A 26,993-nucleotide genomic window follows, 5' to 3' on the forward strand; every position below is an offset into this window, starting at 1 on the left:
CAGGCAGAAAAGTCTGTGATACTCATCTCCAATTCACCACCACAAAGCTGTCAAGTAGAGGTTTGGCTCAAGTGGTTTAGGGCCAGTCTTTAGGGGAAAAGCTGAGGGAAAGCATGTAAGCCCTGAGTTCAAGCCCCAGTATTAGCTCAAGAAAAGTAAATTGCCATTTTGAAATCAATTCAGAATGAACGAGAGAGAGAGAGGGAGAGAGAGAGAGAGAGAGAGAGAGAGAGAGAGAGAGAGAGAGAGAGAGAGAGAGAGAGAGAGAGAAAGAGAGGGGGTGGCAAAAACAGAGGAAAGATGGGTTGCTTGATGGATGGATGACAAATGGAAGAATGAACAGAGGGATTCAGTCTGTGTTTGTGGATTTGACATGCTACACACCAAACCAGCAAGTCCCTCTAGATAGTACTACACAGTTTCTTTCACGCTATAATCTTGCTTCTTTCAGAAAACCAAAACCAGTTTTCCCTTAGTGCCTACTACTCTGTTCAACTTTTACTTCAGGTTTGTTTTTTTTTTCCACTGGATGCTCCCAGGAATCGGATAACATTGTTCATTTTCTCCTTTTTATTCTAAATCGATCAAAGAACACAGAGTCTTCATAAACAGAGTTAATCCGATGATCGCTCACTTCTCCTCACTCCTCCACTCCTCTTTCCTGGGTCCTTTATCTCTGATGCCACCTTTTTTTATTAAATAATTTATTAGCATTGATTTTTACATCATATTTCAAATGACGTGTTTAACAAACAAGTATTCAAGAAGGGAATCTCTATATACAATCACTGGCACTTAGATTTTAAATTAGATTAAAATTAGGTTGAGGGTTTGTATATCATAGATACATATTAATCTATGTAATAAAACATTATGTCTATAGAGTCATAAATTTTTATGTCTATGTAGTTGTGTTTAAATTTCCAATACCATGTCCATAGCACTGGGTACACAAATATTGAGTCCTCGCTTTTGTACTGTTTGGATCTAATAGCCACATATTAAGGATACAATGCGCCTTTTGTTCCTTTGATCTTGACTTACCTCACTCAATATAATTTGCTCTAGATTCATCCATTTCCCTGCGAATGCCATTATTTTATCTTGTCTGTCGGCTCTGTAGAATTCCATTGTGTGTGTGTGTGTGTGTGTGTGTGTGTGTGTGTGTGTGTGTGTATATATATATATATCACATTTTCTGTATCCATTCATCTGCAGTAGGGCATCTGGATTGTTTCCATCGCCTGGCTATTGTGAATAGTGCAGAGATAAACATAGCTGAGCAGGTGTCCTTATCATATCTTGGGTTATTATGTTCAGGATAGATGCCCAGGAGTGGTATGGCGGGATCATAGGGAAGGTCTATTTTCAGTTCTTTCAGGAATCTCCACACTGCTTTCCAGAGTGGCTGAACTAGTTTACAATCCCACCAGCAGTGCAGTAGGGTTCTGATGTCACTTTTGATGCCTAAGATCATCTAGCCTTCACCCCTCTGTGTTCAACACTCTTTTCAATGTGCCTGTATAGCTCCCACCACCAAGATGTAAGAACCCAGTATTCCAGCCCTTTAATCTGGGTGTAGCCATGTACCCTTGTTTCTACCAAAAGAACAAATCACCTGGAGAGTTAAAGAAGTAATTGAAAAGAGTATTTGGAACCGGATGCTGGTGGCTCATGTCTGTAATCCTAGCTACACAGGAGGCTGAGATCTGAAAACCGGCCCAGGCATGAAAGTCCTTGAGACTCTTATTTCCAATTAACCACCAGAAAACCAGAAATGGCACTGTGGCTCAAGTGGTAGAGTGAGAGTGGTAGACTTGAGCTGAAGAGCTTAGGGACAGTGCCCAGGCTCAGAGTTCAAGCCCTACAACTGGCAACAGAGAGAGAGAGAGAGAGAGAGAGAGAGAGAGAGAGAGAGAGAGAGAGAGAGAGAGAGAGAGAGAGAGAGAGAGAGAGAGAGAGGAAGGAAATGAGAATATTTGGGCTTGCCTTTTTACAGTTCTTCTGCAAGCCCTATGGAAACTTCATGGAAGAGCTGGTGCCAGCTTGCTAATGAAGTATAAATAAATGTGTCATTGTTGTCACCCCAGGTGACATGAAATCAACAATCAGACGTGTGATCATTCTAGATCATCCGTCCAGCCTCAAATAAGTTCACCAGCTGATCACAAGGTTCAGTGGAACTTATCCAAACCTGAAGAGGAAAAAAAAGCTTGTTTGAAGACACTAAGTTTTGTGGTGTTTTATTACCCAACAAAGGCTGACTTGTATTAACCCTTTCAGCTTTTGTATCTCCCAGCACAGATGCATTTCTTTATTCTTAACCAACACACACTCTATTTTCATTAGTCATTTTTTTTGGGGGGGGCGTCAGTGGGAGAGGGGCTAACTCAGGCCCAGCTGCTAAGCTTTCTTGCTCAAAGCTGGTGCTCTACCATGTGAACCATGCATCCAGACTAACTTTTTTGCTATTGAACTGGAGATAGAGAGCAAAGTCTCACTTTTTCTGCATGGGGCTGGATTCCAAATGAAATTTTCCAGATCTCAGCCTCCTGAGTAGCTGGTATGAATTAACTTCTGTTTCATTCATCGTATGCTGTCTTCTGGTCCTTTTCTCTATTCTACCAAACTATACAAATTTCAGTGTTCAAAATATGTATGTTCCACGTTGTGTGAAATGTCACTATTTAGTATTTGCTTGACTACACCTATTATCCTCAAATGTATGTTGTGGCATACTTGACTACATTTTTTCAGACACACGTCTCATACAAATGGAACATGAGTCAAAGATTTTAATTTATGTATTGATGTAAGGATGCATCCAGGCAGATACCAGAACTGGTTCTAAGGAGAAGTTAAAGCATTGACCTACAGCAGTGTAGCCGGAATGTAAAAGGAATTTACAGACTGACATCCCGAGCTTCCTGGAGGGGTAGGATTGACTATGAAGTCCAGTGAACAAGCCTTCCAGAGATGTACAGAACACCCCAAAGAAAGGTGGAAGGCTCTCAAGGATACACGGAAGGGTGTGTAAGGCTGGTTGTTTCTTCACGAGGAAAAAGACACGAATCCATTTTTACATGTTTCACAATTTTTCCCTTCAAAACTCCCTCATTTGTAAACACCTTATCCTATTCTTACCCTTTGTCTTGCTGTCGATTTCTTTAATCCTTTCTCCTTTGGCAGAGTGGAACAGCATTTTTTTTTTTTTTTTTTGCTCCCTACTCCACCGCTCCACCAAACAGATTTAGAGCGAGATTGGGGGGGGGGGGGAGGAAATCGAATCCCTTATCCTCGAGGGAGCCAGGACTTCCTCCAGAGCTGGACGGGAGCCAGGACTTCCTCCAGAGCTCCCCCAGGGTCTGGCCACGCCCCTCCCTGTAGACCACGCCCCGCCATATAGACCACGCCCCGTCCCGCAGTCACCGCCCACAACCGGCCCAACAATGGAGCTGCGCCTGAAGGTCACGTGAGCAACTCAGTGTTAATGACAAAGACAACGTGGCAAAGACTAAGCTCAGAAAAACTCTCCTCGCTCGTTTTCTGCTAGCCACTCCCTCTCGTTTCTCTATTCCCCCACTAAAAGCCTCTTGCCTGTCTCATCTCGGGGATGGCGAATACCCGGGGACCCCCTAACCAGAACTACCCTAGTTACTCGAGCCGATCCTCGCCCTAAGGAGTCACACAGCACTGAGGCGAGCTGCACTTTTGATTGGACGAGAGGTTTTGTCAATCTTTCATTTGTTTCCAATCAGGACCCGGTTCATTCAGCTTCTCTCTTCCGATTGGTCTACGTGGAGCGGTGGGCGGCAGGAGAGCTGATAAACCGAGGTCCCGCGAGAACTCTCTGCGCAGGCGCGAAGGAGCTGGCGGAGCCCAGGCCGAGGGCGGTTTTGAAGACGCGTCGTTTGGCTTTGGAGAGGGCGACAGAGCTGTCTGGGTTCAACAGCTGGGAAGAAAGCTTTCGTTAGGGGGACTGGCCAAGGACGAGGCCTGCGGAATTCCCGATGGTGTCCATGACTTTCAAGCGGAGCCGCAGCGACCGGTTCTACAGCACCCGGTGCTGCGGTTGTTGCCATGTCCGCACCGGGACGATCATCCTGGGGACTTGGTACATGGTAAGTGGGGGACCGGACGCGGGAGCCGGTAGGCCTCGGCGCCCCGCCAAGCCAGTGCGCACGCGCAAGACCTCGAGGCTCGGGGGAGCCAGTGCGCATGTGTGGGTGGTAGTGGCCCCTCGGTCCCGGGAGAGGAGGGGTGGGGTGGGGCGGGGCGGGGCTCCGGGAGCTGCGTGCGGGACGTGGAAACTGAGGCGCCTTTTTAGTTTTCATTTATTTCTTTTTAAAGTGTTTTAACCTGAACGAAGTCTGGGGAGTTCGAGAAAGAAAAGTTGTCCGGGAATCGGGGAGAGCTTGTTCTGTATGAAGAACTTGGGGAGGAAAAGCGGCCCGGGCGAAGGGGTGGGGTGCTGGGGTTTGGGGGGGGGGAGTTCCAGGAGTTACGCAATCGGGGCTTTTTTCTTTCTTTCTTTGTCCTGCGATCGGAACAACGCCCCTTCCCCTCTCCCCACCCAATGCTCCCTGGAATTTTGCTCCCGAAGGAAGCAAATTTGAGAGCGGGCCTCGCTGTGCGCCCGCGTCGCCGGGCCTGGAGGGAGGCCGCAGTCTCCGGCCGCCGTCGCGCGCGCGCGTGTGTGCGTGTGCGCGCGTGTGCAGACATATGTCCCAGAGCAGCGATTGTCTCGGCGATGGCGTGTGCCTGGACGGACACTCGATCCGCGTTCCCGTCTCCAGTTAGCTCCTTCCCCCCCTTCGTAAGACCCACTCCGGAGTTTTAAGAGACGCCTGTTGAGGATCTAGAGAAGCTGGAGTACCCGAGTGATTCTTTTATGCAGAGGGTGGTTGGTTCAGTCGTAACCCATTTGTGATCTCTTAACTACAATTCCCAGGATCCCTTCACGTTGAGACTTATTTTACGTGTGACTTCTAATTTTGGGGTTTTTTTTTTTTTGAGTTGTTAAACAATTTTAGGTTATTGGGACTTTCCTAAAACTTTGACCAAGTTTGGCGAATGGCATTGTGTTTTGGTGGGGGTAGGATGAGGAAGGACGCTTTAGTGTGATAGCTGTGGAGTTCCTGACAAGTATGCCAACAGCCGCTGGAGTGGGAGGTTTATCCATTTATCCCAGGTTACCCCGCAAACACATACACACACACGCACTTTGACTTGCTTTGTGCCTTTACTTCCCTATCCAGAGTCTTCAAATCGTTAGGAACTCTTTAGGCAAAACCAGGTGAAAATCTTCAGTCAGGCAATGTTTCACCTTATTCTGGAAATTCCCTCCCCACCCCAGGACCACCTGACCTCCACATTACTTCTGAACATACTCCCCCACCTCCTTTTTTTTTTTTTAAAGCCATGCTTTATTAATGTACATTAGAAAAGAGCAACCACAAAACTTGAGGGTGGGGTTTTATTAGTTTATGCTGAGGTTATTTTCATATTTCCATACTTTTACCTTCAGAAAGTCAGATTATTGGTGCTGGGTAATAATATCACATTTCCCTTAAGCCCTCTCTTGTTCTGTGTTTTAACTTATTTGTAATACTGGACATGGAATAAATGACATTCAATTGCTTCCTTTTATTTCTTTACCATTTAGCTAGAGGGTTGTCTAATTTCTTTTGTTTGTCCTTAGCTCTGTCTTCCATGCCCCTCAATGATTAGTTCATATCTTTAGGGTTCTCAAGCCTTATTCAACTCCTGCTTCCTTCTATGTCTTTCCCTTTAGCTGAGAAAATAAGAGTCTGTCAGCCTGGGACTTTTGCCTGTGAACTTCATTTCCCTGTTTCTTCACAGATCTATCCCTCCACTCAGTGACAAAGGGTTTCTAATTTCTCAAGAAGAAAAGTACCATCCCAACTTCAGCTGTTCAACTACAGTTGGCTCAACTTCTTTCCAGTCTTTGCCAGGCAGATTTTTTTTTTAATGCTCTCTGCTTTAATAAGAGGATAAAGTGAGAGTTATAAACAGGAAACCCAAAGTTCAGTGAGAAAAACTTAAGTGTTTATTCTTAACCAAACAGGGAGTGAGGAGTTTAAATTTGTTCCCTAATAAAGCTCTTGTTATGAAAAATGTTTCTCTTCTTACTTAAAATTTACAATTTAAAAAATGCTATGGTTGTTTTTAACATGGCAATAATTGTTGTTAACCTGGCAAAGACTTGATACAAAAGGAATAAATCACGGAGGCCAGCTCTCTCTGTTACCTGCTACATGGTAGACCCAGACATTTTCTTGTCTTGAACATGGATGACATTGGTCCCTAAGATGTTTTGTGTCATTACAAAGAACTTTAGAGCACAGTCCAGAAAATGAAACTTACAGTTCAGATTAAGGACTGGAAAAGAGTCACTGGTTTTATTTATTGCAGTACTGCTGGTGACTTTAAAAACTATAAGCTTCAGTACATACAATGGGAAGATAATTTCTCCTAGATGCAGACCGTGTGAGATGCAAGAGACCAAAATGTAGTACCTCTAAATAAAGCCTGTTTCCAAGCTCTACTAAGATGGAGGAGAGGTACAGTATCTCCTCCTGATCAGCCCTGCCATGGTTCCCTCCCTCACTTCCTTGTTCTGGTTTGCTGTTCCTTGATTTTGGGCGAGTCAGTATTTAGCCCTCTGCAGGGGTATATGTATCGTTCTTCCCAGGTTGCTTTGACTAGGAAACTCTAGGTGCTGTGTGGAACTTGGAAGTTCAGCCCTCCCTCCTGTCTGGCTCACTGTATCTGTGACTGTGTCTGTTGTTACCATGTCATTGCTTTCTAGCACCTACCTCTTCTGCTGGTCTTAAGACAGTTGTGACACTTTATCTCGGTGATTATTGTTTGGTATTGAATAGTCCTTGTAGGACTTAGAGAAGCCAGAACCAGTTCTGGTACCAGAGCTACCAGCATTTGTCATTTTAGATTTTGAAAGAAACCTGCCTAGCTTAATACCTGGTTAAGTAATATGAAATTCCAAAAAATGAATTCATTTAAATTCTTGCATTCCTAAAATTGTTTCCTCTACCATTTATTAGTGAATTTGAAGTTGGATTATTTTAATCAGGTTTCTTATGAGATGTAGGCTCCAATGTTTATTGAACGACTAAGGATAGGATTAAAAGGTCACTGCCAGAGGTATCCTTCTGCATAACAAATGGTATGACTTAGGAATACAGGATAAGCATTTATAATAATTGTACGTTTTGGAAAGATGTCATGCGTGTCTCCACTTCCAAGAGTCAAATGTCAGATGTTGAGAGAGATGTGGAGCCATGTCCTCAAGCAGTATTCTCCTCCAGCCAGTTAGTAGCTCTCTTCAAACACATTGTTTTGTGCTTCATGCCTTTGCATATGCTATTTCTTTTTCCAGTACTCTTCTCCCCCAATTGAGTTTTTAAAGAACTTTATTAAAGAACTTAACTAATGTATCTTTTATTTTTCTTTCCACATGTTCTCCAGGATGAGGGGTGGGTGTGTGGCTCCAGTGGTAGAGTAATTGCCTTGGCACACATGAGTCCCTGGGTTCAATCCCAAACACCACAGACTGAAAAAGTGCTCCTGGAAGGTAGCAGGTGAAGTCTTAACCCTATAAAATGTGTAGACTAGATTAATTACCTGTTAGAACTGTTGAGGCAAATTATTAGATATTATTAGAGGGTTGAACTGTCCCCTCAGAAGACTGGGAATAGCTTGCTGGTAACTACAAATAGTAGTAAACAACAAAACTTTTTGTTGTACATTAAAAAAAAATATTTAAGGTAATCAGTTTTGATCTTTAGAACAGCAGTTCTTTGCTTAGTTTTGTAGGCTCATTTCCTTGTGGGAGTTTTCTGCCTATGAAACCCTTAATTGCACTAATTGCAGTGTTAGCAGAAAACTCTTTTGAGACAAAATATGCTGTGGGAAAATCTGGACAGTAATAACTTTTTAAGTCCCTCATTCTCCAAGATTAGCCACAACTTGAGTCTCAAAAAAACTGAAATCATAGCAAGTAACTTTTCTTTCTTTCTTGTTTTTTCTGTTGTTTTCTTGTTTTGTTTTGTTGTTTTTTGGCCAGTCCTGGGGCTTGAACTCAGGGCCTGAGCTCTGTCCTTGGGTTTTCTCAAGGTCAGTTCTACCTCTTGAGCCACAGCATGACTTCCAGCTTTTTCTGTGTATGTGGTACCCAGGAATTGAACCTGAGTCTTCGTGCATGCTAAGCAAGCACTCTACCATTAGGCCAAACTCTTGGCCCCAGCAAGTAACTTTTCTGTCCACATATAATCCAAGTAGAAATCAATATTAGGCGAAAGTATTAGGAAAGCATGTAGGCAGATGGAAATTAAACAATATTCTTTAAAAATAAGGATTGATGAGGCTAACAAGACATTAAAAATGAACTTAAAATTTTTTTCAAACAAATGAAAATCTGTAGAATGCTACAAAAGTGGTACCAAGATGGAAACCTATAGCAGTAAATATCTATGTCAAAGAATAGAAAGATCTCAAGTAATAATACGTTTCAGGGACTGAGGGAGACAAGAAAACACTAAACCATTAGCAGGAAAGAAACAGAAAAAGTGTGTGTATAGGGTGGTGGAGTAGAGGTAAACAGATATTTCAAAAGATTAGCAAAATGAAGTATCCGTGTATTCAAAACATAAAATTGTGAAACTCCTAGCTACACAAAGAAGAAAGACACACACAGTGAGATAAAAAGAGGATACTTTTAGGAAAGAAACACAAAGAAACAATGCCTATGTGCTTCTTTATTTTCTATAAAATATTATATATAGACACACACACTCATATAGGAATTAACTCTACGGTATGGAAACAAAATCTCTTTTTTTTTTTTGCCAGTCCTGGGCTTGGGCTCAGGGCTTGAGCAACTGTCCTTGGACTTTCTCAAGGCTAGCACTCTACCACTTGAACCTCAGCACCACTTCTGGCGTTTTGCTATGTATGTGGTACCGAGGAATCGAACCTGGGTCGTCATGCATGCTAGGCAAGCACTCTACCACTAGGCCAAACTCCTGGCCCCTGGAAACAAAATCTCTTATTTTTTGATGATTCTGTCTTTTAAAAAAAATCTATGATGTGTTCATGTTTATGTCTTCAGGAGCGTGGGAAGAGAGGGTATGGAGCTCAAGGGAAAAGAAGAGAAAGCGCAGCAGTGGAATGCAGTGGACACTGGTTAAAAGTTGGTAGAGATGGGAAGGAGGGACTGGGAGAGAGTGAAGGAACAGAAGACACTGTAAGAAAGGAATGTACTCATTACTGAGGCATGTAATTGCAATCCCTTTGCTCATAACCTTTATAATAAAGACTTAACATAGATAAAGAAGGAAACGGAACAGCTCATGTGACAGGGATTGTAAGAAACTATTATGAAATTAAGAAACCATTATGTTAAGCAATTTGAAAACCTACTAGAAATGGGTAAATTTTGGACACATAAACCTAAGAAAGGTGAACCATGAAGATAGAGAAAACCCAAATGAACCAATAGGTAACCAGATTGAATTCATAATAGAAAGTTTCTCAGCAAAGGAGAGTTCAAAGACATGATGGTTTCCCTATAGAATTTACCAAAACATTCAAAGAACAACTGATAGCAAGTCTTTTAAAATTACTTCAATAACTTGAAGTGGAGGAAATTGTGCCAAACTTGTTCTGAGGCCAGTATCGCCTTGATTCTGGGACCAAGCAGACACATGTGTCTAAGCAAAACTACTGGCTAATATGCCTGGAGAATGTAGATGTAAAATTCTCCTTAGCCTATAATCCTAGCTGCTTGGGAGGCTGAGATCTGAGGATCATGGTTCAAGGCCAGCCCGGGCAAGACAGTCTGTGAGACTCTTAGCTCCAGTTAAGCACCAGAAAAATATGTGGAGCTGTGGTTCAAGTGGTGGAGCTCTAGTTTTTAGCAACAAAGCTTAGGGACAGTGCCAAGCCCTAAGTTCAAGTCCCAGGACCAGCACCAACTAAAGGAGAAAACACTAGCAAACTGAATTGAGCAATACATTAAAAAAAAAGATAATTCATCATGATCAAGTAGGATTCATCCTAGATCCAAGGATGATTCAACATACACAGTTCATTATAACAGAATTCAGAGCAAAACCTGTATAAACCGCCTCAGTAGATGAAGAAAACACATTTGATGAAATTCATTCTCTTCACAATAAAAGCTGCTTAATAAGTTAGATATTAGGAGGAAAATACCCAACACAATAAAAGCTATATATGATAAACCCCCAGCTAGCATTACATACTGGACGAACTTTTCCTTTAAGATCAGGAATCACATGTGGTTTTCACTTCCATTCTATGTAGTACTCAATCTTTGCTAGAGCACTTGAGTAAGAAAGAGGAATCGGTGAAAATCCCCCCAGATCAGAAAGCAAGCCAGGAGTATTTTCAGATGTCTCAAATACATAAAAAGCCCCTTAAGATGTACGAGGGAACTCTTGGAATTATTACATTTGAGTAAAAGGCTACAAGATATGAAACTAGTTTAACAAAAGTTACTAGCATTTTTATACGAACTGAAAAGTAAATACCTGAAAAAGAAAATAGGTAGTAATACTATTTATAGTGACCGTAAGACGGAAGAAATTGAAGAATACAAATAAACGAAAGATTTGTTTTATTCATAGAAGTCTTAGAATTGTTAAAATGGCTATGCTACTCAAAGTGATCTAGTGATGTCCCTGTTATACCAATATCATCCTTAACTGAAATAGGAGGGGAAAAAAAATCGTAAAATTTGAATGGAACAAGTCTACAAATAGCCAAAAGTAATCTTGAGCAAAAGGAAAAAAAATGGCATTACAGTACTCAGCTTTGAAACATACTACAAAGATGTAGCAGCCAAAATGGCATAGTACTGATGTAAAAATACATAATACCTGGGTCATTCCACTTATCCTAGCTGCTTAGGAGACTGAGATCAGAGGATCACAGTTCCAAGATAGCCTAGACAGGAAAGTTTGTGAGATACTTAAGTCCAGTAAACTACCCCCTCTTCCCCCCAAAAAGCCATGGCTCAAGTGGTAGAGTACTAACCTTGAGCAAAAGAAGCTTGAGAGACAGTACCCAGGACCTGAGCTAAAGCCTCAGGATTGGTGCGCAAGCGCGCACGCGCCCCCCCCCCCCACCATAGACCACTAGAACAGCATAGACAACCCAGAAATAAACCCACACACAGCCAAATGACTTAACAGAAGTGTCCCACAACACAGTTTGGGGCAAGCATACTCTCTATTCAGCAAATGGTGGTGGGAAAAGTAGATACTTGCATGTAGAAAAGTGACATTAGATCTTCTGTCATCATGATAAAATAGATGAAAGATAGGTGTAAAACCAGAAACTATAAAACTACTAGGCAAAAATATAGGGAACAGATTCTAACATTGGTTTGTGAAGGATTTTTGTGGGCAAGAATATAGACCTCTTCAACAAAAGAAAAACAGATCCCGGTTCACACCTGTAATCCTAGCTACCCAGGAGGCTAAGATCTGAGGATCAAGGTTCAAAGCCAGCCGGGGCACAAAAGCACCTGAGACTCTAACCTGTAGTCAACCTAGAAAATGAAAAGTGGGGCTTGGCTCAAGGGTAGGGCAGTAGCCTTGAGCTGAAGAGCTCAGGACAGTCAGTGCCCAGGCATAGTTCAAGAAGCCCCATGACCCACCAAAAAAAAAAAAAAAAAAGGAAAGAAAAGAAAAAGAGAAATGGGTTTTTTCAAACTAAGAAGCTTCAACAGAATGAAGAAAAACATACAGAATAGGAGAATGTACTTGGAAACTATGTGTCAAAGGATGAATATTTAGACTGTATGAGGAACTCATTGCAAAAACACATAATCCACAAAATGTCAAATCAAAAAGTGAAATGCCATTCCAGTTAGAATGGCTATATATATGTATATATATTTAAAACAAAGAAAAAAAAGACATGCTGGTGAAGATGTGCAGGAAGAGCACAGGATGAGATATCGAGACTAATTGCCCCCCCTTTTTTTTTTTTACTGATAAAAGTTAGGACCCATAATGAAATGAAAATTGATGTGTTGCTAATAATGTGAGCAGAAAATAGTAGTGGATAAATTTGTAGCTCTATATTATATTCTATGATGAGAATGTTTTTTAAAGTTTGGTGTCATTTTCTCCATTTAGTAAAAACAATTTTTTTTTCCTGGGGCTTGAACTCAGGGCCTAGGCACTGTCCTTGGACACTTTTGCTCAAGGCTAGTTGAACCACAACACCACTTCCGGCTTTTTCTGAGTATGTGGTACCAAGGAATCACACACAGAGCTTCATGCATGCTAGGTGAGCGCTCTACCACTAGGTTATGCTCCTGGCCCCTGTATGCTTTTCTTGCCATAAGAATATTTTTCTGAGGACATAATTCAAGTGGTAGTGTGCCTGGTAAGTGTGAGGCCCAGTTGAAAATGTACCATATCATCAAAGAAGATTATATTATGCAAAAAAATACCTTTTAACTATGACACTATTTTGGTTTATGAAGTTTAAACAAAGGAGTTTGCTGAATTGATTTCTATTGGACATACATTGTCACTTAAATCTAAAGCTGAAACTTGGCCTGCTTTGTGAAATGTCATTCAGGGTGGGCATGGGAGAGAGAATTGTATGATAGGGTTTATTGGAAATACTCTGGATGATACAGTTTTTATAATTGTTCAGCATATCTAATGTGCAGGATTTTCGCAAGGAAAGAGGACAGATTTTGTGAACTTTAAGGCCATTGCCTAACTCCAGCCTTAGGTGAGATGTGTATATTGAATCATTAATCATTAACAGAACGTTCTAAGCATCTGAAGATGACAGCGCCTTCTGGGATGCTGCAGGGTTTCACTAACGGTTGTTGGCATAACTAATCATAAATACATTGAGGGCTATGCTTGGACCTCTGAATCAAACTGTGTTCAGATTACAGATGGTAGTTTAGCAGCTTTTTTATACTTAAAAAGAATTCATCTGCTGACTGGTACCTGTGACTCATGCCTATAATCCTAAATACTCAAGAGGTTGACATCTGAACATTCAGATTTGAAGCCAGCCCAGGCAGACTTTGGAAAACTAGCAAAAAGCCAGAAATGGAGGTGTGACTGGAGTGATAGGAGACCACCTTGAACAAAAAAGCCAAGCAAGAGTGGCTAGGCGCGCGCGCACGCACACGCACACACACACACACACACACACACACACACACACACACAGTTTTTAGGGAGTTAATGATCATTTAACACTCAAAGAATATATGTTTTGAGTGACATGAATTGAAATTTGCTTCCTAGAATTGGTAAACAGATCCTTGTTGAGTCAGACTATGCTGATGATCATGGCTCTTTTTTTTTCTTTCCCGCCTGTCCTGGGGCTTGAACTCAGGGCCTGAGCACTGTCCTTGGGTTTTCTCAAGGTTAGTGCTCTGCCTGCCACATGAGCCACAGCACCACTTCTGGCTTTTTTTCTATGTGTATGTACCAAGGAATTGAACCTGGGTCTTTGTGCATGCTAGGCAGGCACTCTACCACTAGGCGAAACTCCCAGCCCTGATCTTAGCTCATTTTGTGTCCCATCATTTTGGAGTTTATGTAAGGGGGAATGCAAAAAGAAAATGATGAACCAGCTGGAAAACATACCAGACAGAAGAGTGGCTTAAGGATCTGAGTGTTTATTCTAGACACAAGACAGTATTTAGAAGCTGCCTTAAGGTATTAGTGAAGCACTTAAAAGGAGCACATTAAGACCAGCAGGAAAAGTTAAATGACTTAGTCAAAAGTTTCTCTTAAGCTTTTAAGTCTAACTTTGGGGGAAATAAGATGATTCATCAGGCTTCAGATGTATGAAAGGTATGAAGCTTCTTCAAACACAGATTCTGAGATTGGATATGTGAGTGAATATATGTCTCTGAACCTGAGTAGCCTGTCATGACTCCTTGGTTTTAATTTTTGTGCCATTTTTTCCAGTTTTGTTTTGGTTTTTTTTGGCAAATACCTCTGGAATGGTTCATACTAAGTTTATAGTCTTGGTTATTTTATTTGCTCAAGGCTAGCACTATTCTGCTTGAGTCAGAGCTCCACTTCTGGCTTTTTTGTTGGTTAATTGGAGATGAGAGTCTCACCATTTTTTTTTTTTTTGCCTGGGCTGGCTTCATATCATGATTCCCAGGTGCTAGTCTCACAGTGGCTAGAATAGCTAGCTACTGGTGATACCTCTGTGCTCTTTTAAAATTCGTCTCACAGATTGTCTCATTGAAGTCAACCAGTTTAAATATGGGAACCATCTAGAGGTTTTGCTGAAGGCTATTTCCTAATTATAATTAATGTAATGGATAAAATGTTCTTTACAGGTGGTAAACCTATTGATGGCAATTTTGCTGACTGTGGAGGTGACTCATCCCAACTCTATGCCAGCTGTCAATATTCAGTATGAAGTCATTGGTAATTACTATTCATCTGAGCGAATGGCCGGTAAGGTGTTAGTTGGAAAAAAAAATTATCAATGTAATTTATAAATAAGTTTAGCTGATTATTTTAAACTACTTATTGAAACAGGAAAGTATTTGAATGCTTTTTTTCAAAGATAATACAATAAAAATTATAGTAGAGAAAGGGTATCAATGTGTAAGATTATAATGCACCTAGAAGGTTCAGATGAATAGTCTGCAAGCCTGTTAAATCCTGTTTATTCCCTGTAGCAGTAATTTTTAATTACTATTTATGTTCAATACAGGCACAAAAATACTAGTGGATGTTATATTAATATAAATTTTGGAATATAATAAGCAGGAAATTAGACTTCAGATCTTTCCATGCAAGCAAGTTCTGCACATTTATTTTTTGTTTCACATCAGAAAAATGTTCCCTATTCTTAATATATAGATTTGTAATGTAGGATTTTAATTCTCAGGGTTTTATACTTTATTAGCTTTTATTTACTTATTTATTTACTTTCTTGTTGGTCATGCGGCTTGAAGTCAGGGCCTTGGCATTGTCCCTGAGTTTTTTGCTCAAGGCTGCTACTCTTCCACTTTGAGCCACAACGCTACTTCCAGTTTTCCCGTCATTAATTGGAGATAAGAGTCTCATAGACTTTGCTGTCTGGACTACCTTTGAACTGTGATCCTCGGATCTCAGCCTCCTGAGTAACTGGGATTACAAGCATGAGCCAACAGCACCTGGCCCTTTATTAGCTTTGCAAATGAATTTTATTGCTTGAGATCCATTTATGATTTATATCTGTTTATTTGGTTGTCAGTCTAATAATTTATTTTTCAGGAGCCCACATACACTTTGGGGCTTATCATATATTACCACATATTCAACATTAAACAACTAATTTAGCTGGAATACTCTGGGGATTTTTTCTTTTTTACTAGTACTGGGGTTTGACTTGGGACTTGAACTAGATAGGCACTGGGCTGCAGTGCTCCTGTTTCCACTTTCTGCACAGCTGAGATGATAGGCATGTAACACTATGCCTTGCTACTTTTGTATATGTGTACATGCTTGTGCGAATGTGCATGAGCTGGTCCTTAGGATCCTGAGCTTTTGTGCTCAAGATTGGTGCTCTACCACTTTGAGCCATAGTGTCATGTCCAGCTATTCTATAGTTAATTAGAGATAAGAATCTCATGGATCGGCCGGTCACGCTTGTAATCTTAGCTACTCAGGAGGCTGAGCTCTGAGAATCAAGGTTCAAAGCCAGCCCAGGCACAAAAGGACCTGAGACTCTTGCCTCCAGTTAACCTCAAGAAAATGGGAAATGGGGCTTGGCTCAAGGGTAGGGTGGTAGCCTTGAGCTGAAGAGCTCAGGGATAGTGCCCAGGTGGAGTTCAAGCCCCATGACCCACAAAAAAAAAGAATCTCATATGTGGGGCTGGGAGTGTGGCCTAGTAGTAGAGTGCTTGCCGAGCATGCACGAAGCCCTCAGTACCACATACGCAGAAAAAGCTTGGTGTAATGCCATGGCTTGAGTGGTAGTGTATTAGCCTTAAGAAAACGCAAGAATAGTGCCCAGGCCTTGCCCCCAGGGGCCAAGTCCCAAGTCCTAGGACTGGCCAAAAGGAAGAAGAGGAAGGAGGAGGAAGGAAGGAAGGAGGAAGGGAAGAGAAGAGGAAGAGAATCATCTCATGAGTATTGATACCCAGGCTAGCTTAGAACGACAGTCTTTGGATATCAGCCTCCTGAGTAGTTAGGATTACAGGTGTGAGCCACCTTACCCGGCTACAGGTACACTTTTTGCTTTTTAGTTTGGTGTTTAATTGGAGAGTATATCTTTCCCAGGCTGGCCTTAAGCCTGATTCTCAGATCTCAGCCTTCTGAGGAGCTAGGATTATAGATGAGAACTGCTGAGATTTGATTCTTTTTCCTTTCTGGCCAATTTTGATAATATTTACACTTAAATGTTTTAAGCTACCTTTAAAACATTGTTTTGTCATGAAGAGGTTTTTTGTTTGTTTTTTGTTTTTGTACAAGTAGCTTAATGCCATTTTTGTTTTTTTTCTTAGATAATGCCTGTGTTCTTTTTGCCGTCTCAGTTCTTATGTTTATTATCAGTTCAATGCTGGTGTATGGAGCAATTTCTGTAAGTATTTCTTATTTTTACCTTTTAAAGTTTGGCCTTTTTTGAGTGGTAGTGACCTCCTATTTACTAACTGGTAACTATTTTCTTCTACAGTATCAAGTGGGATGGCTCATCCCGTTCTTTTGCTATCGGCTCTTTGACTTTGTTCTCAGTTGCCTGGTTGCCATCAGTTCTTTGACTTACTTGCCAAGAATCAAAGAATACCTGGATCAGCTGGTAAGTGTGTGCACTACTAGTTACGCTTACTTTTTTGGGAACAGTGGTGGGATTTGAACTAGGGACCTGGATCTTACTCAGCTTCCTGAGTAGCTAAGATTCCAGGATGAGCTCCCAGCTGTTGGCTGTCTTTCTATTTTAGTAACTATGTCCTTTGTTATGTAGAAACTTTCTATTTTGATGTAATTCTATTTGTCAAGTCTATCCTATTCATTGTGCTCCTGGGACTCTTTCAAAGAAAAATTCCTGCCTATGCCTATAAGTTAGAATGTTCTTGGACTCTATCTTGAAATAATTTCCCCAAAGTTGCCCTTGAGCTTTTTGACTCAAGGCTAATGCTCTGTCCACTCTGTACCCTAGCTCCAGTTTCTGTTTTCTGGTGGTTCCTTAGAGATAAGTGTCAGACACTTTTCCTGCCCCAGCTGGCTTTGAACCACCATCCTCATATTTCAGCCTGAGTAGCCAGGGTTACAGACATGAACCACCTGCACCTGGCCTAAGCTTACTTTTAAATAAAATATTTTTATTGAAATCCTGGGTCAACCATTGATGCTACTTTTTAGCCTACCTTTTGCTTTTTCGAGTATTTTAAAGTAGCTACTATGGTAAACCCTTTGAAGATGAAAATGGAATATCCTCTTACCATACCATTTGGACAGTCTAGTTATTACAAGTTCTTAGGAATGGACAGCATAGAAGTGGTAGCTCCGTTTTTTGTTTTCACTTTACTAACAATAGAATCACTTGGCTTTCTTTGGCCCTCATAAAATGATGGGCGTGCTGTTACCTAGTAATAATCCTTAGCAAATGTCAAGAGTCCATGCAGCTCTGAACCAGTCACCATCCATGTGTGTTGTGGATACCATATAAAGATAACTTCCTTTTCAGGGAGCAAAACATGTATTTGGGGACTTGATGCATGATGTCTGTGATGACAGGAGCTGTCATAGCTGCAGTGAAGGGGGTGGCGCATGACACTGGCCTCAAGTGGCAAGTGGGGCTTCGTGGATGGATTTTGGAGGGAATTACAGTGTCAAGATAGACGAATGCTAAGTGGTAAGAAGGGAACTAAAACACGAAATGAGTGTGTTACTCAACTCAGGCTTCATAACAGAGTCCTTACAGAGGTGGAGGAAATAACCATAGGTCATTTCCTTGCGATTGTGGAGCTGTGTAGGTCCAAGATCAGAACATTGGCAAACTGGATTCTCTTTGACCTTCTTCTCATTGTGTACACATGGCTGTATCCTAACACCTCTCTGTCTCATTCTATTCATTAACTTATACTAGTTATTTAGGAGGGGCGGGGGAGGGGGTTCACTGTTCTATCTCCAGCTACTTTCACCTGAAAGGGGCAACTCTTAAGTTTGTTTTCACAATGCTTTTAGAATCTTTTCTCTCCACTCGCAGGTGTGCTATCCAGTCCATTTTTGTACATCACCAAATGTATCTTTCATTCATCCAGAATATTGGTTGCTTCTTATGTGCAGGACACTCAGCTAGACCTTAGGGAAAACTTCATTGGAGTTTATTATCTGGTGAAAAAGTAAGAAAATTAACAATTAAATTACTAAAATAGGCAGTTGTGTAAGTGGATGTCATGGATATGAGCTAGGAAGTGAGATTTAACAAGACTTTGGGGGCTCAAAGAAGAATCAAGGCAAGAAAGTTCTGAAGAAAAAATTGCAGAGAAATGAGAGTCCTGGAGGCAGGAAGAGGAAGAATGGGTGTGGGGTCATTCGGAATGAGGGCAGGCTGTGGGGCTGGTGGCCCAAAGGAGGGTGAGGAAGTAGCTGGGAGGTGCTCAGGCTGGCCTGAGATGGGTGAGGTAGCTGGGCTGGGTTTGTTGCCTGTCATCTGTGGTCACAAGCTATGTCAGCACTGTCATCTCTGGCTGTAGCATCACAAGTGGTACCTCTCCTACCTTTGAAAAAAGTCCTCAGCAAAAATTCTCCATGTGTGCCTTGCACTCAGTGTATGAAAATTAATTACTGCAGTCTTTGTATTGTCATTTCCACTGAGCACAGATACATACTTTAAAGCAGAAGAGCTTTGTAGAAGCGCTGGAAGCATGGCTCAGGTGGTAGAAATAGCTGAGCAACCAAGCCAAACAAGCTGGAGAATGAGTTTGGAGGCTTTGGCCCCCCTCCTCCCCCAAATGCTTTCTAGAAAAGAGTATCACTGTGAAGTTGCTTTAGCCCTGTCTTCTACCCTCTGAGACTAAAAGGTGCATCTGCAGCCAGTGGTAAATCCTGGTGTGTTCTTCCTAATGACCTTCTCCCCAAACTTAGCTCATGGCCTTGTCCAGAGTCAGACAGAATAAGTGTTTACGTGACTATTGCCAGTCCTTCTTAGTGTCAACAGTAAATCATACAATCTTGCCTGGATTTTTAACCAGTAGGATTCTGTATTTTTGCCCATCGAATGGAGAGTTGGGACTACAGCTAACTTTTTGAAAAAAAAGTTCTGGGTGGGACTCCATTGCCCATGAAAGTTATGTAGCTCTCCGTTCCTGCTGATTTACTGATCCAGAGACAAATGTGTACCAGAAATTGGGTCCTGGCAAGCCCCAAAAGATAGGAAATATTGAAAAATGAGAAGAAAATTAGCTCAATATAGACCTTATTGGAGTATTTTGGCTATTTAAACAAGTATATTTTAAGTGATTATGGGCTTTCGTTAAATAATGTAGCTTAAAAACATTTTTATGAACAACTTACATATTTTTCTGTTTTCAATTTTTTCCCTTTTTTTTCCCTCAGATAGTTCAAAGCACTTCAGACTTCCAGTCTTTTATTGGTATTATTAAAATGATTATCACAAAGTATCATAGGTTATCACAAAGTATCATAGCCATGGCTGCCTTATAAATGTGTGTGCTTGTTGTTAACAGCCTGATTTTCCCTACAAAGATGACCTCCTGGCATTGGACTCCAGCTGCCTTCTGTTCATTGTTCTGGCCTTTTTTGTGGTGTTCATTATTTTTAAGGTAAGTTGCTGACTAAAATTTTGAGGCACTGGTGAAGTAGTACTTTGTCATGGCCTTCCTGTGCACAGGGAATGGAGGACTGGTTTGGGGGAGAGTTATTCTGCACAGTAGTGGGACTTGGAGGAGTCTGTTGTTTCCAAGTAATAGAAAGTGTCAAGATCAGGGCCAGGAGTTTGACCTAGTGGTAGAGTGGTTGCCTGGCATGCACGAAGACCCGGGTTCGATTCCTTGGTACCACATACATAGAAAAAGCTGGAAGTGGTGCTGTGGCTCAAGTGGTAGAGTTCTAGCCTTGAGAAAGTCCAAGGACTGTGCTCAGGTCCTGAGTTTAAGCCCCAGGACTGAAGAAAAGTGTCAAGATTCTTTCCCAAGTGTAGAGAACATGCTTGTTTTCAAAAATAGTTTAAGATCTTTATTAGAAATCTGTTACCATTCCCTACATTGTTCTCTGTGGCATGATACTTTTGACAGGCCTGAGTTGAAGCATCAACTTGTTTTCTTTGGAAAACTTGACATTTAAATGAGAGCCAGTAGGGAAAGATTCTGACCTTTGTTAGGCCTCAAGTATCAAGTCCTTTCTCCATAGAAAATACTGTGGGAGTGTTGGAAATTGGCCTGCATTAAGGTGTTTTTGTTTTTGTTTTTAAAATCATTTCAGGCTTATCTGATCAACTGTGTTTGGAACTGCTATAAATATATCAACAACAGAAATGTGCCAGAGATTGCTGTGTACCCTGCCTTTGAAGCACCCCCACAGGTTAACCACCATTTATTACATGGAAATGTTGCTGGGCATTCTTGATCTAAAAGAGGAATATGGTTTGACTTATAGTTTTGAGCCATAATTATGGTTTGGGGCCTGATTGGCTTCCATCCCTAGGGTTCAGTATTTTATAATGTGAATCTTGGGTACTTGGGGCTAGACAGTCTCTGTACTAGTGCACCCAGTTTGCCAATATATTATAGTCATTCATGTTCTCCACAAGTGCTGGTGCTGTGTTTGGAGGGGGCAGAGAATAAGATAGGAAATAACTGCCTTAGGCTCATGTAGCTTTTGGGACTCTAAGGGTGGCAGTGTACCAGGTATTGAAGCTGTGTTGCTTCCCAAATACATCTGTGTGTGCCAAAGGGTGAGCTGATCCATCTGTGAGGAGAAGAGCCCATTAGGAAGGCCTGCCTCTCACTCCTGTCTCCCCAAGTTTTCAACACATAAAATAAGTCTCACTTGAACTCTCCTAGAATGCACTGCCTTACAAAAGTGTGTCCGTGTCCCCTGACTACAAACAGTTTACCATTAAACTCAGGATCTAGCCACCTCTTTGTGGCTTCCTACATAGTGGTTCAGTGGAGTGCCTTACACACACACACACATTCAACAACTGAGTTGTGAGGTGTGATTGACTGGAATGGGGGGCAGGTTCTGAATATTGAGAAATTCTAGCCACTCGGTTAGACGGAGAACTCTGCCTTCATTTCCAGCCATCTCTAGCAATCTTAGGTCAGACATCTCACTTGAAATGTTCTAGAGTATTTAGATGTCCTTTAGCTCTTCCCTATAGGTTTTTACTCTCCTTTATACTTTTTGAAAACAGTTACTCCAAAAAGGATTTTAAGAGACTGAAGTCTGATATAATTATTTCTCTCCCTCTAGTATGTTTTGCCAACCTATGAAATGGCTGTGAAGATGCCTGAGAAAGAACCACCGCCTCCTTACTTACCTGCCTGAGGATGTTCTGCCTTTATCAATAAACCCTATACCAGCTTCTTGTCTTGTTTATTTTACAGAATGCTGCAATGCAGGCCTCTTTCAACATGTTTGAGATAAAATACATTGTCTTTTTGTTTCAGCATTTTATTTTTAAACACTAAGGAGCTTTTTGGACATTTATTAAAAGTCGTTGTCTTTTGTTAAATCTATTGCATTTTTAATACCTTTTGAAGACAATCTAGGTTAAGCAAGAGCAAAGTGCCATTGTAAGCCTTTAAAGGGGGGAGGGGAAGGGCATTCTCCACATATATTCTTTTTGTAACTTTGCACTTTCTTTATAGAATGGTTTGTGTTTTGGTTGTTTGCCACCCTGGGTAATTTCAGGAGTGATCAGTATTCAGGATGAGTGAGTTGGGTATAAGACGTGGAGTTTTCAGCAGTAGAAATGGGGAAAAATAACATTTTGACCTGACTTGAGAGATAGTGGTTGCATGTTTTTAATTTGTATGTTTCCATTTTTGTGATAAGATGCTTTAATAAATCTCTTAAATATGTGCTGTTGTCATTTTTTACCTCTTAACCCCCCCCCCCCCATTTTTTTGTAGATAAAGCCTTAGAATTGCCAAAGCAGTATGTAGTCCTGCGTCTCTGACAGTAGGGACAGGTTATGAGAAGTGACATCATCCTGTGAGCACCTAAGTGCACTTTCATAAACCTGGAGGGTCCAGGTCAATCATGAGATTGTTAGCAGAAACAAACAAAGGGTTGATTGTATGTTGTATATGTATATAATTGCATGTGCAATATATGACAAGTGGCATAGTTGATTTGTTTTACACCAACATCACCACACTGAAATGTACAAGGTGTAGTAGGTTAGCATGTACGAATGACTCAGGATGCACCACTGGAGGGGCGATGATGTAGGCCCAGTGAGTCGCCGCTTGGATGACCATCATTACTCTCCACAAGTCGTTTTCTTCCTGCGAAAAAACACATAAATGTCTTCCACCCCATGTAAGAACTGGATTTGGCCTGTACCAAGCACCGGTTAAGGAGATCCTTCCCCTTTACTAGGACAAAAGCATGTTGCTCTTTTTTTCCCAAAATCATTGAGTCGGGGATAAATTGAGTCCAAATTTTAAAAATTTAAAACAGCATGCTTAAGTATATTCATGGGGGTAGCAGGATACAACTCCCCCTTTTTTATTTTAGCAGTTTGATGTTTAATAATCCATTAGCTTGCTCTACAATGCCCTGACCCTGAGGATTATAAGGAATGCCTGTAATATGAGTGATGTTATAAGAATGGCAAAAGGAGCGAAATGCGCGTTCTGCATAACCAGGGTCATTGTTTTAATTTGTGAGGAAATTCCCATCACAGCAAAGCAAGGAAAGCAGTGGGAGATACAATGTTTAGTAGCTTCTGTGAGGGGGTGGCTGAGATAAAATTAGAATAGGTGTCTACTGTAACATGAACATATTTTAACTGGCCAAATGAAGGAATATGCCTGACATCCATCTACCAAATGTGATTAGATAGCAGACCCGTGGATTCACACCTACATGAGGAGCCCATGAGAAAGGCACACAGTTGGAGCAAGTTTTAACTATCTGTTGTGTGGCTTCTCGAGATAATTCAAACTGATGGTGCAAGGCTCAACTGTTTTGATGATGGATGGCATGTGACTGCAAGTTCAGTCTGGGTTAAATATACTCTGGTAGCGGAGTCAGTAACCCCATTGCCCTAACTTAGCAGGCCAGGAAGGTTAGTGTGAGCTCAAAGCCAAAAAAGAAGGCGCGATTTCGGGAAGGAAGTAAAGTTTGTATCTGGTGGAATTGGATCTGAATGTTGGAGTTAGTGGTACCAATAAAAGGAGCAGTTTCTTATGACTTGAAGGGCACGAATTACATATTGACTATCTGAATATAAATAAAAGGGCTCACAGTATAATACGGCAAGTACCTGTAAAACAGCCAGCCATTTCCATGAAGGAAAAACCTGTAGCCCAAGACCGGGTTTCTCCATTCATGGTTAAAGCAGCCATTCCATTAGAGGATCCATCTGTGAAAACTAAAACGGCAGAAGGCAAAGGCAAGGCCTGCTCTACGGAAGGAAAAAGAAATGTATGGGATGCAGCAAATTGGAGAAGTTTATTAGATGGGTAGAGATGCACTGATTTGGGCATAAGCTCCCAGTGGATATCCTATCTGGTCATTGGTGTCCCCATAGGCTCCCTGTCCTGCCAATTGATCAAATGTGTGAGGCAGCTCTACTTACTTCAGCTGTAGCTTGACACTGCTCAGCATACTCTTTTCCATAGTAAGTAATCCCTGACCCCTTAAGACATGCTCCGGCAAGCTGCTTCCAGTCATTTGGGCAGAAGGCTTCAGTACACATGGTCTCCAATATTACTTGAGTAAAGGGGGCAGTTGGTCCATATTGGGAGCAGGTGCTCTTCAAGTCCCGTATTTGTTTAAAAGGAATAGGCTGATGCTGTCTCTGTTGGTTTTGATCAACCATAATGGGAAATAATTGAAACCCTGAAATATCCTCCCCTTTTTCAGCAGCCTGAGCCAGGCTTTGTTGCAGTGCACTGCGCCTGGTTGTTGTGCCTGTCCAGGGAAACTCATTGCTAGGACCTTTGGGGTAGCACTAAGGGTTGAAGAGGAGGTTGGAGCTGTAAAGCCACAATAACTGGAGGCGGTGGGGACGGGGGAAAAGAATCAAAATCGGCCAAAACTGTGGCCGGAGGGTCATTTATTTTTTACCTTCAGGAGGGCTCCCTGTTCTATCCCTGCCTTAGTTTGTGTAAGTTTCTTTTTTTCATATATTTTTATTGTGATTAATAGAAGGGTTACATTATAGTCACCAGATAGAAGGTGCATTACTTCACAAACATTGATACTCTTTCTCATGTCTTAGTTGTGTAAAATTTCTTTAAGCATTCCCTCCACCGTAGCCAGCCAGACAGCTCATCACAAATACCCTCCTCCCTGTCCAAATCTGAATTCTTATGCTCACCATCTACTGACTGTTGTTCCTTTTTGATAATCTCATTTAAACTCTCTCGAGCTGCGGCATATGCTCCAGCCTCAGGTTTTTCCTCAGAAGGGTTTTTTAGTTCTTGATTAAATTTAGCATGCTCATGTCAATGATCTAAACAATCTCGCAGGAAATCCCACAAGGTAAAAGCATTTACAGGGGTCCTTTCGGGGCCATTTGCATCATAATGCCCCTGAATTCTTCTCCCTATCCTTTGCCAGGTTTCTAAATTTACAGTTCCCTCCTCTGGAAACCACAGGCACACCACCTCAATGACCCGAAAGAAATGTACAAGCTGCCCCTGCCCGCTCCCCCCCCCCCACTCCTCTGGAGTGTTCCTTTAAGGGCCTACACATAGAGCCTGCGCGGTTATTACCTGTCCCATTATTTCTTACTCCAGACTATACACTCTCCACTCTCTCCCTTCCTTAAGACATGTCACTCACCACAGCGGGGTCCTCTACCATTGTCCCAGGTTTTCAGGTCCCCTTTCGGGCGCCATTTGCGGGAGCCAGCCAGCAACAAGGCAGAATTCCTGATTTAGGGGGTGAGGATGAGAAGAAAAAGACAATAAACAGATGGGGTTGCAGCTTAAGACTGCAGCCCGGTTTATTTCTAGTTCCAGTCTTATATACTCTCTTAAAAACAGGAAACTGCCAGGAGTTACTTTGGTACAAAACAACAAGCAAGTCTCAAATCAGTCAAGCAAGAAGCAATAAAGCTAGGAAGTTCACAATACTGTTGACACAGCTCCAAGTCTGAAAGCATGGCCTCATTCATCATGATATCAGCTCATTTCCTTGTGTGTTTAACTCAAATCAGTAGTGCAGATCTAAGGGTCAGCCTGACCCCACACTCAGCTCCCAACACCCCAACTCCCTCCCAATCATCTTATTTTCCTCCCTTCTTTTTTTTTTAAATACTTTTTATTGTAATTAATAAAGGGTTACATGATATTTGCCAGATAGAAGGTGCATTAATTCACATACATTGATACCCTTTCACATGTCTTGGATTTTCCTCCCTTCTTTATGGGTTTTTTCTTTTTCTTTTTTCCCCTCAAACAAGGTCTCATGATCCTCCTACCTTGGCCTCCCAAATGCTGCAATTGCAGGTTGGGTACCATCCTCCCCAGCTCTTCACTGAATCATCATGTGGTGCATTTACTTATTCCAGTTACTGGGGATTCATTTGAGACTGGTACTAGACTTAATTATAAGCCAGAAATGTCTCCTTGGTGGCTTTATAGAAAATTCTATAATTCGTATAACAAGCTGTGCTTTTATGTTTTGATTGCTTAGGCAATAAGTTCCTGAAGAACAAGTTGCAATACACCATTGGCTATATAAAGGAAGCAAGATAAGCCAGTCAGTCTGGTGAATAGTGGATATGCACCGAGATCTGACAAGCAGCATGAGTATAGCTTGCTTGCTTGAGCCAGGCCTCTAGCTTTGCTTTCTGTTGGTTATTTTGGAGATTTTGGACACCTGGGCTTTTCTACCCAGGCTTCCTTGGAGCAGCCTCTTGAGAAGCTGGAGGAATGTGCCAGGCACAAACCACATTCATTGTTTTTAGAGGGAAGGGATGGGAAATTAGCATACTGAAGCTTGCAGGAGCCACAGTTCTTTTCACTCTTGTGAAGAATGCAGCAGTGGTGCTTCATTTACACCAAGTAGACTTACAGATGTATTTCAGACATCTTACAAAGGACAATTACTTGTAAACTCATGTTTCACCACTTGTCAAACCAACCAGAGCCAATAAACTTTACATGTAGAAAAGGCAATAGGCTCACTGGTGGAGGATAGTTTTTGGTTATCTTTAGTTTTCAACCGATTTTAGATGTAGCTGTATTGTAGCATATGTGTGGTATTCTGTTCCAGGACTCTGTACTTGGATATGCACACTTCTTCCATTTTTCTCATTTGCAACATTTAGTTAGCAGTGACTACACTAAAAAAAAAAAATTGGAGGTAGAAGGGGACTGAAGAATTTGCTTCCACAAGTTAAACATTGCTGATAGATTTGTTTTTTGGCTGTAGGGCTTGAACTCAAGGTCTGGGTGCTGTCCATGAGCCTCTGTGCTCAAGGCTAGCACTCTACCACTTGAGCCATAGAGCCACTTCTAGTTTTTGAGTGGTTAATTGGAGCTAAAAAAATCTCATGGGGACTTTTCTGCCCCAGCTGGTTTCGAACCATAATTCATAGATGTCAGCCTCCTGAGTAGCTAGGATTACAAGGTGTGAGCCACCTGTGTTCTCCTTGGTATTTTTGTATTTTGATATAGGGTCTCATTTAGAAGTTCAGGCTCTCAAGCATTGGAATCACAGCAATATAGTACCATGGCAAACCCTACTTTCAGTAAAACTTGGGAATATAACTGGTATAAA

The 26,993-nt window shown here is 41.6% G+C and overlaps 1 protein-coding gene across 1 annotated transcript; it reads left to right on the forward strand.

The window, feature by feature from the left end:
- The first annotated feature begins 3,715 nt into the window (after positions 1 to 3,715).
- On the forward strand, positions 3,716 to 22,111 carry Laptm4a (lysosomal protein transmembrane 4 alpha). Its single transcript, XM_090337403.1, has 7 exons — positions 3,716 to 4,121; positions 14,408 to 14,528; positions 16,568 to 16,644; positions 16,738 to 16,860; positions 19,754 to 19,849; positions 20,508 to 20,606; positions 21,501 to 22,111. The coding sequence occupies exons 1-7, from the start codon at positions 4,011 to 4,013 to the stop codon at positions 21,573 to 21,575; spliced, it is 702 nt and encodes a 233-aa protein (XP_090193529.1). The 5' UTR covers positions 3,716 to 4,010; the 3' UTR covers positions 21,576 to 22,111.
- Positions 22,112 to 26,993: the final 4,882 nt, after the last annotated feature.

This window comes from Megascapheus bottae, chromosome 7, assembly GCF_031878675.1.
Source record: "Megascapheus bottae isolate mThoBot1 chromosome 7, mThoBot2.hap1, whole genome shotgun sequence".
Classification (NCBI taxonomy): domain Eukaryota; kingdom Metazoa; phylum Chordata; class Mammalia; order Rodentia; family Geomyidae; genus Megascapheus; species Megascapheus bottae.